General features: G+C 42.4%; 1 protein-coding gene across 10 annotated transcripts in view; it reads left to right on the forward strand.

Moving 5' to 3' along the window:
* The window catches only part of CTPS2 (CTP synthase 2), a 161,934-nt gene that overhangs the window by 105,103 nt on the left and 41,365 nt on the right, over positions 1–15,466 (forward strand). For 2 of the 10 annotated variants that reach the window (XR_008319739.1, XM_053310854.1), the window contains exon 14: positions 9,568–9,635. The exons of 7 other annotated variants lie outside the window; for them this stretch is intronic. Coding sequence is in view for 2 of the 3 variants with exons in the window: in XM_053310854.1 (XP_053166829.1) it covers positions 9,568–9,635 (68 nt within the window). In the remaining variant the exon portion in view is untranslated. Of the gene's footprint in view, positions 1–6,139; positions 6,274–9,567; positions 9,636–15,466 lie in introns of those variants that run through there. One more of the 10 variants, XM_053310856.1, reaches the window with a different exon arrangement.

A 15,466-nucleotide genomic window follows, 5' to 3' on the forward strand; every position in this document is an offset into this window, starting at 1 on the left:
CATGGTGCATCACAGTTACAAATTTTTGCCATTTCCCCCCCAGGCATCATGTAGTCCAAATCTCTGTGATGCCAATAGGAAAGATAATAATTTTGCACATGTCAGGGTTTCTTATAAGATCGTTCACAGAGCCCCAATATAAGGAATATTTGGAATGTGTTTGTATTATTGTAATATTAGGTATTTCTTATAGGAATAGAGAAGTATTAATCTGCTTAACTGGATACTTATGAAGTCTCCTTTTGGACATGTATTCCATTTTGATTACCTACATTCAAGGAGTTGTATTCATATAATGTTAAAGGGATCCATTTATAAAATGTTGGGATTTTATTTATTTTATTATTATTTTTATATACCACCTGACTCCAAAGGCTCTAGGTGGTTCACAAAAATAAACACAATAACAATAAATTAAAACAAACTGTCAAAACATCAGTTTAAAATGATCAGATTACTAAAAGCCAGGCTAAAAAATGTGTATTAAGGGCTCATTTGAAGGCTGGTAAAGATGTTAAACCATGAATGTCTATAGGGAGCGTATTCCACAGCCCAGGAGTGACTAAAGATAAAACTCGCTCCTGAGTCACCACCTGATAGTCAGGCAGCATACGGAGATGGACCTCTCTTGATGACCTTAATGTGTGGCGGGGATCAGGCAGAAGTCTCTCTCCCAGGTAACCTGGTCCTAAGTCATTTAGGGCTTTAAATGTAATTACCAGCTCTTTGTCTTTTGCCCAGAGAAATAGATTTGGTGGCATCAATGTATTTATAACACCCTCCTCCAAAACTCCTGATGATCTCACCCAGCAGTTTCATGTAGCTGCATCAAAGATAGGATAGAGCCCTGAGGGACACCATACAATTGCTCTTATTTCATAGCTCTCTGATTGACAGCATCTGGAATCTACCAGAGAGATAGGAACGGAACCACTGCAGTGCAACACCACCTGTTTCCAAATCCCCCAACAATCCAGAAAAAAACCATGGGTTGATAGTATTGAAAGCTGCAGAAAGGTTCAAAAGAACCAACAGAGTCATGTTCACTCTGTCCATTCCTTGGTAGATGTCATCCATCAGGCCGACCAAAGCTATCTCCGCCCCATAGCCTACTCTAAAGCTAGTTTGAAATGGATCTAGATAATCAGTACCTTCCAAAACTGCCTGGAGTTGATCAGCCACCTCCCTCTCAATTACCTTGCCCACCCAAGGGAGGTTGGACCCTAACCCTATAATTATCCATCACCAAGGGCTCTAGGGCAGCCTTTTTAAGTAGAGGTCTCACAATCGCCTCCATCAAATATGGAGGCATCCTGCCCTCCCTCAGTGAGGCATTTATGATGTCAACTAGGCCATCCCTAACAGCCTCCCTGCTAGATGTTATAAGCCAGGTTGGGCATGCATCCAAAGGACATGTGGTAGGCTAAACATCTCCAAGGAGTTTGTCCATATACTCAGGAGTCACACAATTAAACTGATCCATTCTAATTGAACCAGAGGAGTTACTGAACACCTCTACAATTGATCCCACCATAACTATGGAGTCCAAGTCAGCTCAAATGCAAGAGATTTTATACACACACAAAAGTTGTTAAAAGCATCACAGTGGGATGATGAAAAATCCAGATAAAAGTTCAGACAGGAAAAAACCTGAGTCAGTCCCTGTCAAGAACTTGCCTGCTGGACGATGCCTGGTCCCAGATTTATGGCTCAGGAGCCATCAGCTCAGGTTTTCGGTTGATAGCAGGGGAAGGACAGGTCGCAGGTGTCCAAACGAGAAGCCAGGAATCCAAGGTTGCAAACGCTTTGATACAGTGCAAGCCCAGCCGATGCATTGTTTCCAGTGGTTGTTTGCTGCCCACACCACCTGATTGATAGTCCTTGGCCTTAATTGCTCTCCTCCCCCAGCCAGTTGCTAGAGATTAAGTGTCTTTCTTGCTGCCTCCTGAGGAGGCGCTGGCTTCTCCAAAGTGCCTGCACTTGCTGTTGCTGCTTCTCCTGCCTACGTTCTTGGAGAGTTAGGGGTTGTTCGCCCCCCGGCTCAGGGTCTGTCTTTTCGCCCCCAGGGTCCTCTGATCCTGATGCACCTTCTTGTACTGAACCTTCACTCTGGCCCGTCTCAACTCTCTCCTGAGGCCCAACATCAGACCCCGCTCCATCAGGTGCCTCTCCACCTGCTGGAGGGTTGTCTGCCTCCCACTCATCTTCACTGCCCGCAAGCGAGGGTATGACACCATGAACAACTCCTCTGGATGTGAACTTGCAGACACAATACGTGCAGAATAGAATTGCTTATTTGCTGCACACATTACCACAGAATAAGCCTTCAAATGGGCTTTATGTCAAGTCTTGTCAGATTCAAATTGAGTCTTCCTCTACTTACACTCTAGTCTTCTCCCTTGCCACTTCAGCTCCCATAGCTGTTCAGTGTACCATGGAGCCAATTTTGAAGGACAGAGAAAATGTTTAGGTGCAACAGCGTCTAAAAAGCCCTGAACGGCTTGGGTCCGAGATATCTTAGAGAGCACCTTCTTTTACATGATCCCCACCGCATGTTAAGGTTATCTGGGGAGGTCCATCTCCAGTTACCACTGGTTCGTTTGGTGGTGACGCAGAGGTGGGCCTTCTCTGTGGCTGCTCCTGGGCTGTGGAATGCACTCCCAGCAGAAAATCTTAATTCTTTACTGTCCTTCAAGAGAGCCCTTAAAACCCATCTGTTTGGCCTGGCCTTTCAGGGTTTTTAATTAGTTTTAATTTTTTAAATGTTAACCTGGTTTTCAGGGTTTTAATCGTTTTGATAGTTTAATTGTTTTTTAAGATGTTTTTAAATTGGTGTTTATATTTGTATTTCTGTTTTAATTGTTTTTAATGATGAACACCTGAGCTGCACCAGACAAGCCAGCAAAGTGAACACTGAAGTCACCCAACACCAAAAGTCTGGGTGACTTCAATACCAGTTTGGTGACCAGCTGTGTCAGCTCTGCTAGGGCCTCCATTGGGCAACAGGGTGCTCAATACACTAGTAGAATCCCCAATCTATCCCCTGTGGAGATATCCCCCAATCTATCCTTCAAGCCAAGATACACACACGCAATTTGGTTTATAGACAGCATTAGTTAATTTAGAGTACTTGTAAAATAAGTGCAGCAGTTATGCACACCTGTCATTTATTCCCCCTCCACTATAATATGTCTTCTTTATTGTAATATTTATGTATTACAATACAGTATATCAAAAATCATGCTATCGTATATTTTTCTATAGCATTTTCTTGTATTTAGTGTAATTACCAAGGGAAAGTCCAAAAAGGTGTTACTAGAATATTCTACTACTAGAATAGAGACCCTCATTTATGAAATTAGATTATACTTATGAACAAAGGAAGCTGCATTATACTGAGTCAGACCATTGGTCCATCTAGCTTAGTATTGTTTGCATAGATTGGCAGCCAAGGTTACAGGCAGGAGACGCTCTCGGCTTTATCTGGAAATGGGAGGGAACTTGGAACCTTCTGCATATTCACATTCATCAGAGGATTTCTTTTCAGAGTTGCTTAGATTTCCAGAAGAAATTGCTAAAGACTTTCAGGTAACAAAATTAGGGTATGACTCAAATTAGGCTTTGTAATAATCTTTTAGGCAACCACAGTGACTCACTGATTTGTGTTCATAAATTTGAGTTCTCATATTTCAGTTCAAGCATGAACTAAATTGGTATCTTTTGTGAACTATATCTCCTACACTTTGATCATATGACTGTTTTTCTTCCAGTGTCAAGAGGGAGTAAGCCTCAGATTCAAGCATGTCCTTTCCTTCCTTTTCTACTCTGTCATCCCTGGTGGGACATAACCCTATGCAGTAAAGTGTTAATTAGGTCACAGATTCTCCCTGAACCTGCTATCTGTGCTTTTCTTTTCAGTCTGGATATAGATAGCATATTTGGTTGGTTTACAAACTAATCCAGTGTTGCACCAGATCACAAGTTGTGTGGAGAACAGAGAGGTGTGCATGATGTATGCTAGTTCTCTGTTTAATTATGCTAGTGACCATGTTTTATATTTGCAGAACATCATCTAAATTTATTTTGAAAATGAAGAATGACTCTACTGTTGTATTGTATTGCAGCCTAGCACTGATTTGTTAATAATATACTGAGGTCCTGTCACTCCCTTTTTATCTACTCTGCATCTAACCACCTCTGCATTTCACAAAGGGTATCTGCATTAGAAACTGGGTGTGTGCATGGAATGTGTGCAGGCAACTTAATGGCTGGCCTGGAGCTCTGAAGATATTTCATTCTGAAATGATTGCTGACCTCGAAGAAATACAGTCTTTTCTGTCATTCCTTTTCATTTCCTGCATTTCATTTAGGTTGCTGACAAATATAGTGTGTGAAAATGTCTTACTGCTTTGTTGCATCCTGTTATTAATCTTATGTGCATTACTGTACTTTATCCCAATCAGGTTTCATTAATATATATGTACATTTATGTTAGCCAAGGCTGATTAGCTCATTGTTAGCTTCTGCTCTAAAGGTAGCATAGAAGTGGTTTTATATGACAGTAGTGAAAAGAACAGCAACACCAGTAGTTTCATGCAGGCTTTAGTGGGCAAAAAGATAATACGTAAAGAGATAAAGAGTTTGAACAAACCATCATGAAGGAACACAAAAGGTCTAATACGTTCAACAACAACAAAAGATGCCTTTTAATGATGGACACAAGTTCCTGCAATAATAGGTGAAGTCTAACAGCGTCCGTAGGGGGGAAAGCCATCTTTTTCAAAAGGAATGCTGGAGAGCTTAGTTTTTGTGGTGCTGGCTCAAAAAGTTCCCAGCAGTTGTCATGTGCCAATATGTGATCAGACAATGTTAATAGTTAGGAAGCATCCCAAGTAAGACATGAATGAGTGGAAGTTTTCTGCTTGCGCATGAAGCGAAGGAGTTATTTTTGCCGACCCCACCTTCCCTCTTCAGTCTCCTGTACCTGATGAACATATGTTCCTGAGGATTTCAGGGCCCTCGGGGACATATCTTCAGTGGGCGGGGGGGGGCTGCAGAGGAATGGGGGTCAGTGAAAATTCCCCCCATGCACGAAGTATTCCCTTTGCACATATCTTACTCTGGATGCTACTCAAGATTCCTATGGTTAGGTATGTAGAATAGTAACTTCTTAGCATTCACTTAACATGTTGATAAGGAGTAAACAGAATTTCTTCCCATTGAGTGTTGGTACAAGATTAATGTATCACATTCTGAGCTAGGTAACATGTCAAAGAAATGGATGAGCCATTGAGTGGAAGATAATTATGGAGGAGGAAAAATTCACTTACATTTAGAAGCACCTGTTAAGAATCCTCAAAGAGTGATATCCCACAATGGGTACTTGAAATCCACATTGTAACTTAGCACAGGCCATGCTTACAAAACAAAGATGTGGTACCTCAAATGTCTCTGATGACACTTTGATGTGTGTGTGGGGCAGTCAATTTAGAATTGTAGATGACCAGAATATCTATATTATATCTAACTAGGCTTTTATGTCATACAAGGGGTCATGAATTTGGGCTGGTCTTGGTAGCCAGCCAAAATTTATAGATTGCCAGAATACAGTGTCAGAGACAAGACCTCTCCCAGTTGGGGGGAGGCAGATGGTCTTGTCTCTGACATCATGCTGAGTTTCAGAGCCCTTAAGAAATTATTGAGTCTTTATGCTTTCTGAGCACCTCCAAAGGCCATTAAAACTGGGGATGGGCGCTGTGCTATGTTCACCACATCAAAAATCATCATTGCCACTTCCTAACTAGTAAGTATATCTGTGGAGTCCTTCCTATGCTAACAAAAGCTTTCTATTTCCATGCTAATTACATCTAAATGTTTACACCATTAGTTAGGTCAGGAAGGTAGATTGTCTAGGAAGTTAAGAAATTTCCTAGAGTAATTCAGAATACTTAATCAGGATTATTTTTTGATTTGATTTGATTTGATTTCTATACCACCTTCAAAACAGTTTAAAAACCCTGGAAAACCAGGTTACAGCAAGTTTAAAACATTTACAACAAATTAAAAACCCTAGAAGGCCAGGCCAAACAGATAGGTTTTGAGGGCTCTCCTGAAGGCCAATAATGAATTCATATTACAGATTTCTGCAGGGAGTGCATTCTACAGCCCAGGAGCAGCTACAGAGAAAGCCCGCCTCTGAGTTGCCACCAGACGTACCTGTGGTAACTGGAGACAGACTTCCTCAGATGACCTTAATGTGCGGTGGGAATCATGCAGAAGGCGGCGCTCTCTAAGGTAACCTGGACCTAAGTCTGGTTAAGGTTGTTTTCACAGCCACAACCCAGCCCTGCTGGGGTGGAAGACCTATTAAGATAGTCCTCCTGAGACGGCTACTGGACCCAGTAGGGTTCCAAGAAACCTTGGAGGGCTTTGAGGTTGGTCCTGCCAATGATTCTGTCAATGCCCTGGTGGGAACCTGGAATGAAATTCACCAGGGCAGTAGACATGATCACTCCTAACTGTCACTTCCGACCTGCTTTAAAAGTGGCCCCTTGGTATATAGAGGAGTTGCGTGGTCTGAAGCAGCATGGCAGGCGACTGGAGTACAAGTGAGGGAGAACTCAGATCGAAATTGGCAGGACACAGTATAGAGCACATTTGAAGGTTTATGCAGAGGCGGTGTGTGCGGTAAAAAAACAATTCTGGTCTGCACACATTGCTTCTGCAGGCTCGCATTCAGCAGAGGTGTCCTGGGTTGTGAGGAGTTTAATTCAGGCTCCTTCAATTTCAAACCAGACCCTGGAGACTATGTTCTGCTGTAACGCTTTTAATGGGTTCTTTGTGGATGAAACCTCCTGTATTTGGGCTGACTTGGACTCCACTATTTCTGCAAAGCCTATGAAGGGGTTGTCCAGCAAATCCTTCTTGCAGTATTAGATTGGCTCAGTTTCAATCTTTGATGCCTGAGGACGTGGACAAGCTGCTTGGGACAGTGTGGCCTACCACTTGCTCTGTGGATCTTTGCCCGACTTGGCTGCTTCTATCTAGCAAGGAAACTGTTGGAGATGGCCTAGCAAATATCATTAACTCATTGCTGAGGGAGGGTAGGATGCCTCCTTGTTTGAAAGAGACTATGATTAGACCACTTAAGAAGCCTTCTCTAGATCCCTCAGTAATGTATAGTTACAGGCCGATCTTCAATCTCCCATGGTTGGGCAACGTGACTGATAGAGTGTTGGCTAACCAGCTCAAGGCAGTTTTGGAGGAAACCAATTAGATGCATTTCAAACTGGCTTTAGAGCTGGCTATGGGGATGAGACAGCCTTGGTCGACCTGATGGATGACCTGTACCAAGGAATTGACAGAGAGAGTGTAACTCTGCTGGTTCTTTTGAATCTCTCAGTGACGTTCGATACCATCAACCATGGTATCCTTCTGGATCGCCTAGGGGAGTTGGGGATAAGAGGCACTGCTTTGAAGTGGTTCCGCTCCAGTCTCTCAGGCAGATTCCAGACGGTGGAGCTTGGTGACAGTTCCTCTTCAAAACGGGAGTTATTATATGGAGTCCCTTTGGGGATCCATTCTGTCACCAATGCTTTTTAACATCTACATGAAACCACTGGGTGAGGTCATCAGGAGATTTTGGTGGAGGGTGTTATCAGTATGCTGATGACACCCAAATCTATTTCTCCTTATCATCATCATCATCATCATCAGGAAATGGCATTCATTCCCTAAATGCCTGCCCACAGGCAGTAATAGACTGGAAGAGGGATAACAAATTGAAAGTGAATCCAAGCAAGATGGAGGTGCTCATTGTGGGGGATCAGAATCTGAGGGATGATGAGTTAGGTCTTCCTGTGCTGGTTGCACTCCCCTGGAAGGAATAGGTATGCAGCTTGGGAGTGCTTTTGGATCCAGGCTTCACCCTGGTATCTCAGGTGGAGGCTATGGCCAGGAGCGTTTTCCATCAACTTCGGCTAATTCTGCAGCTGCGTCCATTCCTTGCAGAGAACGGTGTCAAAACTGTGGTGCATCAGCTGGTAACCTCCAGGCTTGACTATTGCAATGTGCTCTACATGGGGCTGCCTTTGTACATAGTTCGGAAACTTCAGATAGTTCAAAATGCAGCAGCTAGATTGGTCTCCGGAGCACCCGGAGAGACCACATCATGCCTGTTTTAAAACAATTGCACTGGCTGCCGATGTTGTTGTTGTTGTTACTACTACTACTACTATTACATGTATATCCCGCTCTTCCTCCAAGGAGCCCAGAATGATGTACTGCATACTTTAGTTTCTTTTTCACAACAACCCTGTTAAGTAGGTTAGGCTGAGAGAGAAGTGACTGGCCCACAGTCACCCAGCTAGTTTCATGGCTGAATGGGGATTTGAACTCAGGTCTCCCAGGTCCTAGTCCAGCACTCTAACCACTACACCACTACACCGCTGGCTGATATGTATCCAGGCAAAATACAAAGTGCAAGTTATTACCTTTAAAGCCCTGAATGGCTTGGGTCTGGGCTCTCTTAGAGAGCGCCTTCTTCTGTATGATCCCCATTGCACGTTGAGGTCATCTGGAAAGGTTGATCTCCAGTTATCACCAGTATGTCTAGTGGCAACTCGGAATCGGGCCTACTCTGTAGCTGCTGCTGGCCTATGGAATGCACTCCCGTCAGATATCCGCAGTTTAGGCTCGCTGTTGGCCTTTAAGAGAGCCCTAAAGACTTATTTGTTTGGCCTGGCCTTCCAAGTTTTTTTGTTTTTTTTAAAATAAAAATAAGTATTTTAATTGGTTTTAAATTGTGTTTAAATTGTTTTTTTTTATTGTTTTAAGTAGTGTGTTTTAAATGATGTTTGTTTTTATGGTTTTTTAAAACTGGTTGTGCACAGAGCCTCTGGATGGGGTGGTTTATAAATGTTAATAATAACAATAATAACAATAACAATAACAATAACAATAAATTAATTAATAAGTAGAAGCAGCAGCCGTTCAGGGCTTTAAAGGTAATAATCAGCACTTTGTATTTTGCCTAGAAACATATCGGCAGCCAGTGCAACTGTTTCAAAACAGACATAATATGGTGTATCCGGGTTGCCCCAGAGACCAATCTGGCTGCCGCATTTTGAACTATCTGAAGTTTCCGAACTACATACAAAGGCAGCCCCACATAGAATGCATTGCAATAATCAAGCCTGGAGGTTACCAGCTGATGCACCACTGTTTTGAGGTTGTCCTCACGGGAGTATACATTCTCACCTCCTGAAATTTTACCAGCTTGTTAACAGCTTACTGACCAGCAGTCGTCTGGACCTACCCATCACTGTGTTTTGAGTTCTTCCTCCTTCACCTTGTCTCACTTAGTTGTATGCAACAGGGGCATGGAAGCTCACATCACACATTGCCTAACACAAATTGTACATGGAATAGGATAACAGTAGTGGTAGCTCTGTGTCTTTTGTAATGCTTCACACACACTGTAAAGAAAGATGTCAGGATCAGAAGACATTGTTGCTGTTGTTTTTTTCCCTTTTCGGTATCAATATTTCATTCTTGCTATTCCTCTAGGTCAGGCTTGCAGAAATCAGGCCCAGGGGTCAGATCTGGCCTGTGGGAACTTCTTTGCTGGCCCCCAGGTAGGAATATCCTGTAGCAACAGCAGGAGTCATAAAGAGCCCCTGGCTTGTCGGGCTGACAAGCAGTAGCTGCTCAATGCACTTGGCTGCTTGAAACCAGATGAAATGAATGTAGCAGTGATGGACTGATGAGCAGGTGAGCTACTTGCTGCTGCTTGAGCAGCAGCAGTGACAATGGATGGAGAGCTTTGGAACAGTGCAGTAGCAGCAGTATTAGGCAGGCACAGGCAGAGCACCCCCCCAGAAAGGCAGAAGGTGACTCTTTCATTTATTGTTTCCTCTTCTCCAAGTGGGAACCATTCTCTATTCTCTCTGGAAATTGCCTTACAGTGCTAGCCTTTGCATATTTATTTGGAACTATGTCCCATGTTGTACCCAGTAAGGCTTTCTCTCAAGTAAGCATGCTTAGGATTGTAGTCTGAAAGCAATAATGATTTAGAGAAACATGCGCACTTGACTTTTGTTTGGGGCTGACATGAATTCCCTGCCCCTGCTCAGTCACTTACGGAGCAGGGACAGGGCCTACTTTCTGGCCACTATCATTGGTTAAAACTGTGGTTCCCTTGTGGGGGAAAAGATCTACAAGTAGCTAATAATTGCTTTCATTAATATTGTTATTAATAATATAATGCACTGAAAATTGACCTTGGACCCCACACACCAAGTCATGGTTGGTTCTGGCCCACTGGGGCATTTGAGTTGTGCTCACCTGTTCTAAATCTTCTTTACATTCACTGGTCTCTTCCTCTCCATCATGGCCACTTACTTCTTATCTTCCTGTCCCTTTCTTCAGTACTTTATTCCCACAAATGCCTACCTTCCTTCTACAGCTTCATTCCTCCCCCATTCAGAACAAATGATGGGTGGACAAATGTCCCTGGGCCCCAACGGGAGTGGTGGGGGGATAGCTGGGTAACAGCTTGCTCTTTCCTTCATGGCAGCCTCTCTGAAGAAGAAGATCTGTGGAGCAGGGTCCCATCTTCACTTTTTGTCAAAGGAACCACTCCAACTTTTCTATGCCCCTGCTGCTGTCATATTAACTTAGGGGTTTCAGGAATGGTTATAATGAATATAATATTTAAGATTTTCCCCATCAAAACATGGCACAGTAATATGTATGTATATGAAACAAGGATAATTTTATATAACAATCTAAAATAATCAGGTTTGTGCTTGTACTAGGAGGCACTTGGCTTAGAAGTACTGAGAACCGACCAATATATCAGAAGAAAACTTCAGGCCTTACCCTTAAATTCTGTTCATAAGCACCACTCCCAATTCTTTCTGCTTTGCATATGTGTCATAGTATATAGTGAAGGTGTGGTTGGCTCTGTATCTCTAGATTCAAATGGCTTACAAGCAAATAATTTCACAAGTTCAGTTATTTGAGGGGCACAGAATCCTTGCACACAATAAAGGTTTTAGACTTCAGTGACTAATGTTTTATGCAGCTTCCGTGTAAGACTCCTTTATGTCTGCAGCAATGCAACTAATTGTCATATGTGTCTCTGGGTCAGCATATTTCTGTATCCTTGAATGAAATCATCTATCCAGCGTTTGTGAGTAATCAACACATGGCAACTGTTGGTTGGTTTTCAAAACATGTTCACATTTCATGTGTGTAATTGTTCAGTCTGTAGTCCTTGGAGAATTCATATCTACTAGATTTAAGAATATATAATTGCCTACTTTCTAGCAAGTATTAGTTTAACATGGAAATGAATGGGGAGGTGAAAAGAAGTAAGGAATGTAATTATCTTTATAGTGTTCTGATTTCTATCATGAAGACTGCAAGTGAATACCACAGACTAGGGATGTGCTCAAAACAGATTTTGTGTTCTGTTTTGAGCTCAAAACAAAACACAAAATGACCAAAATGTTTTGTCAAAACAGCGGCTGAGCCAGTGGTTTTGAAGAAACAACTTGAAACATTTTGAGTGTTTCAGCCATAGGGAATGATGGGGAAACTCAAAACACCGCATTATTCATCATGGGTAGCTCCTATGTACACCAAAGTGGGTTTTGTGGTAGGGCATGATGAATGCTATCTACTACCCAACCCACAAAATAAATGGGCAAGTGGGCAATTTTTTCCAAATTTTTAACCTTTCCCCAAATCCCCATAGGATCCTATTTGCAATGCATTTTGCAGTGCTTGAAAAACACTGCAAGAGAGTGCCCCCCCCTTTTGGCTTATGTCTTCCAGAAATGCTTTGAACTAACTTGAAGGAATTTTGAGAATGAGAAAATATCTGCTGCCTCCTATTTGGTCCTCCTACATAGTCATAAGCTCAACTAGAGCAACTTCAGCTACATTTTTTGACTGAGTACACCTTGCAATGCAATGTAATGCAGATTGCAGAGCAGACCAGTGCAGTGAGTGAAGCTCAAGTTAATCTCAAGGCCAGACATGGAGCTCATCACAGCAATCATCAAGAAACATTACACAACACAGAATATTACACAATACACACGTGCACGCACACACACACACTGCATTGCAAGGTGTACACACACACAGAGCTCCCACTTCCATTTTTCACCACAACACTATCTCACACACAAAAAAACCACAACTCAAGGAAGTTAGGCACCCAAGTTCTGCCTTTGTCAGTCTGAGATCCAGCAAAATCAGATAGTTATAGCAGCAATAGCACAGAATATTATACTCAGTGCTGAGAAAAGAAAACCACAAAATCAAACCTTCCTTTCTTCTCTTCTGTCCTGATGTATCCTCTTCTTCAAGAGAGGCACAGTATAAGAGCTCTCTTTTCCTCCCAGTCCCTTTGCATACATTTTGAATTTGAAATTCCCTCCAAACGTGTTCCCTCTTCCCTCCCCTCAGCCAATGGGGGCACAGTTCCTCATGACAACACTTGATTCCTATGTTTACAAGCCAACCAAAAAGCAAGGAATTGCAAACTAATTAGAAGCCAGTGCCAGAAAACCAACCAGTAAGGGGAAAACAAGTTCCAAAATGGCCCTTGAAATGTTGAAATGTTTCGATTGAAACGGGACTGTTCTGCTCCAGCTTGAAACATGCCCTTTTAAAAAGAGGGCATTCTGTTTTGAGTCGAAACACCCGCAATGGCCTGTTTCAGGTAGAAACCAATGGTATTGGATAACTTAACAAGATGTACATGTAACGACATTACTGACTAGATGGTAAAGTGTGATAAGATTTTCTTCACCATTTGACTTGATAATGGAGATAATCAGCCATTTGATACATAATCTGTACAAAAGACATCATTACATTCTAGGGCACATGTTTGAACAACTTCTCAATAGCATATATCGTTTCTGATATAAATGGCTGATGCTATAGTATACGTTGAAATAATCTTATTTGCTTTGGTGGAAAATGTAGCCTCTTTACTAAACCAATCTACCAAAACACTTGAAAGTGGAAAGGGCTCAGTGTACATTAGGATCACAGGCCTACTAGGAATTCAGTGAGTCTTAAAAACCAGGTTTTCCAAATTCACACAAACTCACAATCTGAACACTAATAATATTTCCCTTGTGGGGAGAAAGGGTGTGTGCTGTAGATATCTATAACAAGATATACAGTATCATGAAAGTGGCTTATATTCTTTGGAATTCAGATGGCCTACAAGCATAGTTTTGGAGCTTGTATGTACATGATTTTGTATGCATTATTTGCTGTACCAAGCATTTTTGCTGCTGCATATACCACGCAAGCCTACACTTCTATACAGTCACTAATAGGAAATCATGAGTGTAGTGACCAGCCTGCCCTCCCCTAAAGAGTTAACTGGAAGTGAACCCTGCCCTGACTGACAGGCTGGTGAACTCCAGAGCTCAGCCAATCAGCACACCAGGTGGGTGGGACCTAGAGAGTCATTGAGAGGAAGTTCTTGGTGAGAAGAAGCTAGGCTGGAGGTGGGAGAAGCACGAATGCAAAGGCTTTATGAGGAGCAATGAAGTTTTGCTCCCTCATGGTCAAAGCTAGCTTGGAGATTTCTCTCATGGAATTATCTCTGCAGCTCCTTGAAAGACAGGAGGGCAGGAAACTTTAATTCTCTTCCAGAGTTTGGGTGAGTTCAAGGCAAGGAAGCCTGGGTTTGGGGTTTCAGAAAATTTAGTCTAGGGAAAGTTTGTTTAGTCATATTTTGTGTTCGACTTTTTGTTTTCTTTTGTGTGCATGTTGCATATCCCTGATACTGGTCTATTATTGTTTGTCTACAATGTAATTAAGCTAAGAAACAGTAACCTACGCCCATCCAGCCAGGATATTGCAAAAGACTCTGTAAATTTTAATTATGCTTTTATATTTTCCTACATACCTGTTCCCTGCAACTGGGAAACCATGATTTTTCAAGCATGCCATCCCAGCTTCACCTGGGGTGCTTTTTGAAGTATTCTTGAAGTATTTTTACCTGTAACTAAAACTGGGAAAGCCTCAGATGGAAGCAGTCTATAGCATTTGAATAAAACTGTTTTTTGTTTTGTTTTTTTCTTTTACAAGCCTCATCCGAGTGGATTTTTAACTCAGGAGAAGCGGGGGCTGAAAGGGGGCTTTTTCTCTGGTGCAAAACACACCTCAGGAGTTCAGCAACTATTAGTTTTCTCACTACATATAGGTTTGCACATGAAGGATTTTTGTATACTTTTCCAATAGCAAAAGGGAGAGAGTTTCCCAGAAAGGGAGTAGACTTTGCCAGTAAGCTCTGCAGGGATGAGTCAGCATTTCTTTCCCTCACATGAGCTTGCTTTGAGACAAAGGCTATAATCTGCTACAATGAGTGATATGCAAACATCTGTCTGATGGTAACTGAAGACTCCCTCTTGCATAATGTGTGAATGTGATTTTTACTTCCTTCCCAGAGGGACATGTTGCTGGCAATGAAAAGGACTTTGCAGGGTGGGGAGAGACGTGATCTTCACATCCTTATTCCCCTCCCTGCATGCTGTACTGTGAGTCAAGCCTTGAGCACAGTTAGTATGCCAGCTCCATGTGAGGGTGGAGCTCGTGCTCCTAAACCTGCATAACATGTGGTCCATTATCTTGAAGTAAATGGTGCATAAGTGCTTGGTAAATAATAAGAACATGTATAAACGGTTTGGGATATAACATATGTGAAAGGTTATACAAGCAAACCTCAGTATCTGCAGGGGTTCCATTCCACATTGGGGACCGCGGATGCTGAAATCACAAATACTGAGGCATTGACTCTATGGGATGGAGTTGGGGTGGGGTCAAGTTCCTGGAAGCTTGAAAAGAACTGCAAAAAAGTCCCCTATTGTGTTCTGCAGGTGTCCAGGAATGTGCCCCACCCTGCCCCAATTTAACCATTTCCCCCATGAAAAACATGGAAAAATGCTTTTTTAAAAAAAGAAATGAGCCACAAAATGACCCCTCCTGGCAAAATGGCAGTCGGAAATGACCTCCGCGGTCACTCCCAGCCCTCTAGGAACCACGAATACATGGATTTTAATCCTTTCATATACGTGGATAATGAAACCAGGTGTCAATTAGACACCCACATATATGCGAAACCGCAAATATGTGAATATAGAGTCCATGTATAACAAAGTTTTTCTGTATTCCCCCCTCTCTCCTCCCCGTGATAAGTTGGTGATAGTACTTAAGGATACAGATAGTCATCTTAATCCAGCAAGAGGGGGGAATACAATGATCAGTAGCAGGGGTACAGTCTATACAATTACAGGTAGTGGAGTATGATCTATATATGTTTCATCCCAACTGGGACTGCTGAAAGTTGGAACTGATGCCCCATTTATTCTAATGTTTAATCAAACGCTGAAGACTTACTTGTTTTGCTGGCCTTTGGCAACTGATGGGT

Source organism: Hemicordylus capensis, chromosome 3 (genome assembly GCF_027244095.1).
Source record: "Hemicordylus capensis ecotype Gifberg chromosome 3, rHemCap1.1.pri, whole genome shotgun sequence".
Classification (NCBI taxonomy): Eukaryota; Metazoa; Chordata; class Lepidosauria; order Squamata; family Cordylidae; genus Hemicordylus; species Hemicordylus capensis.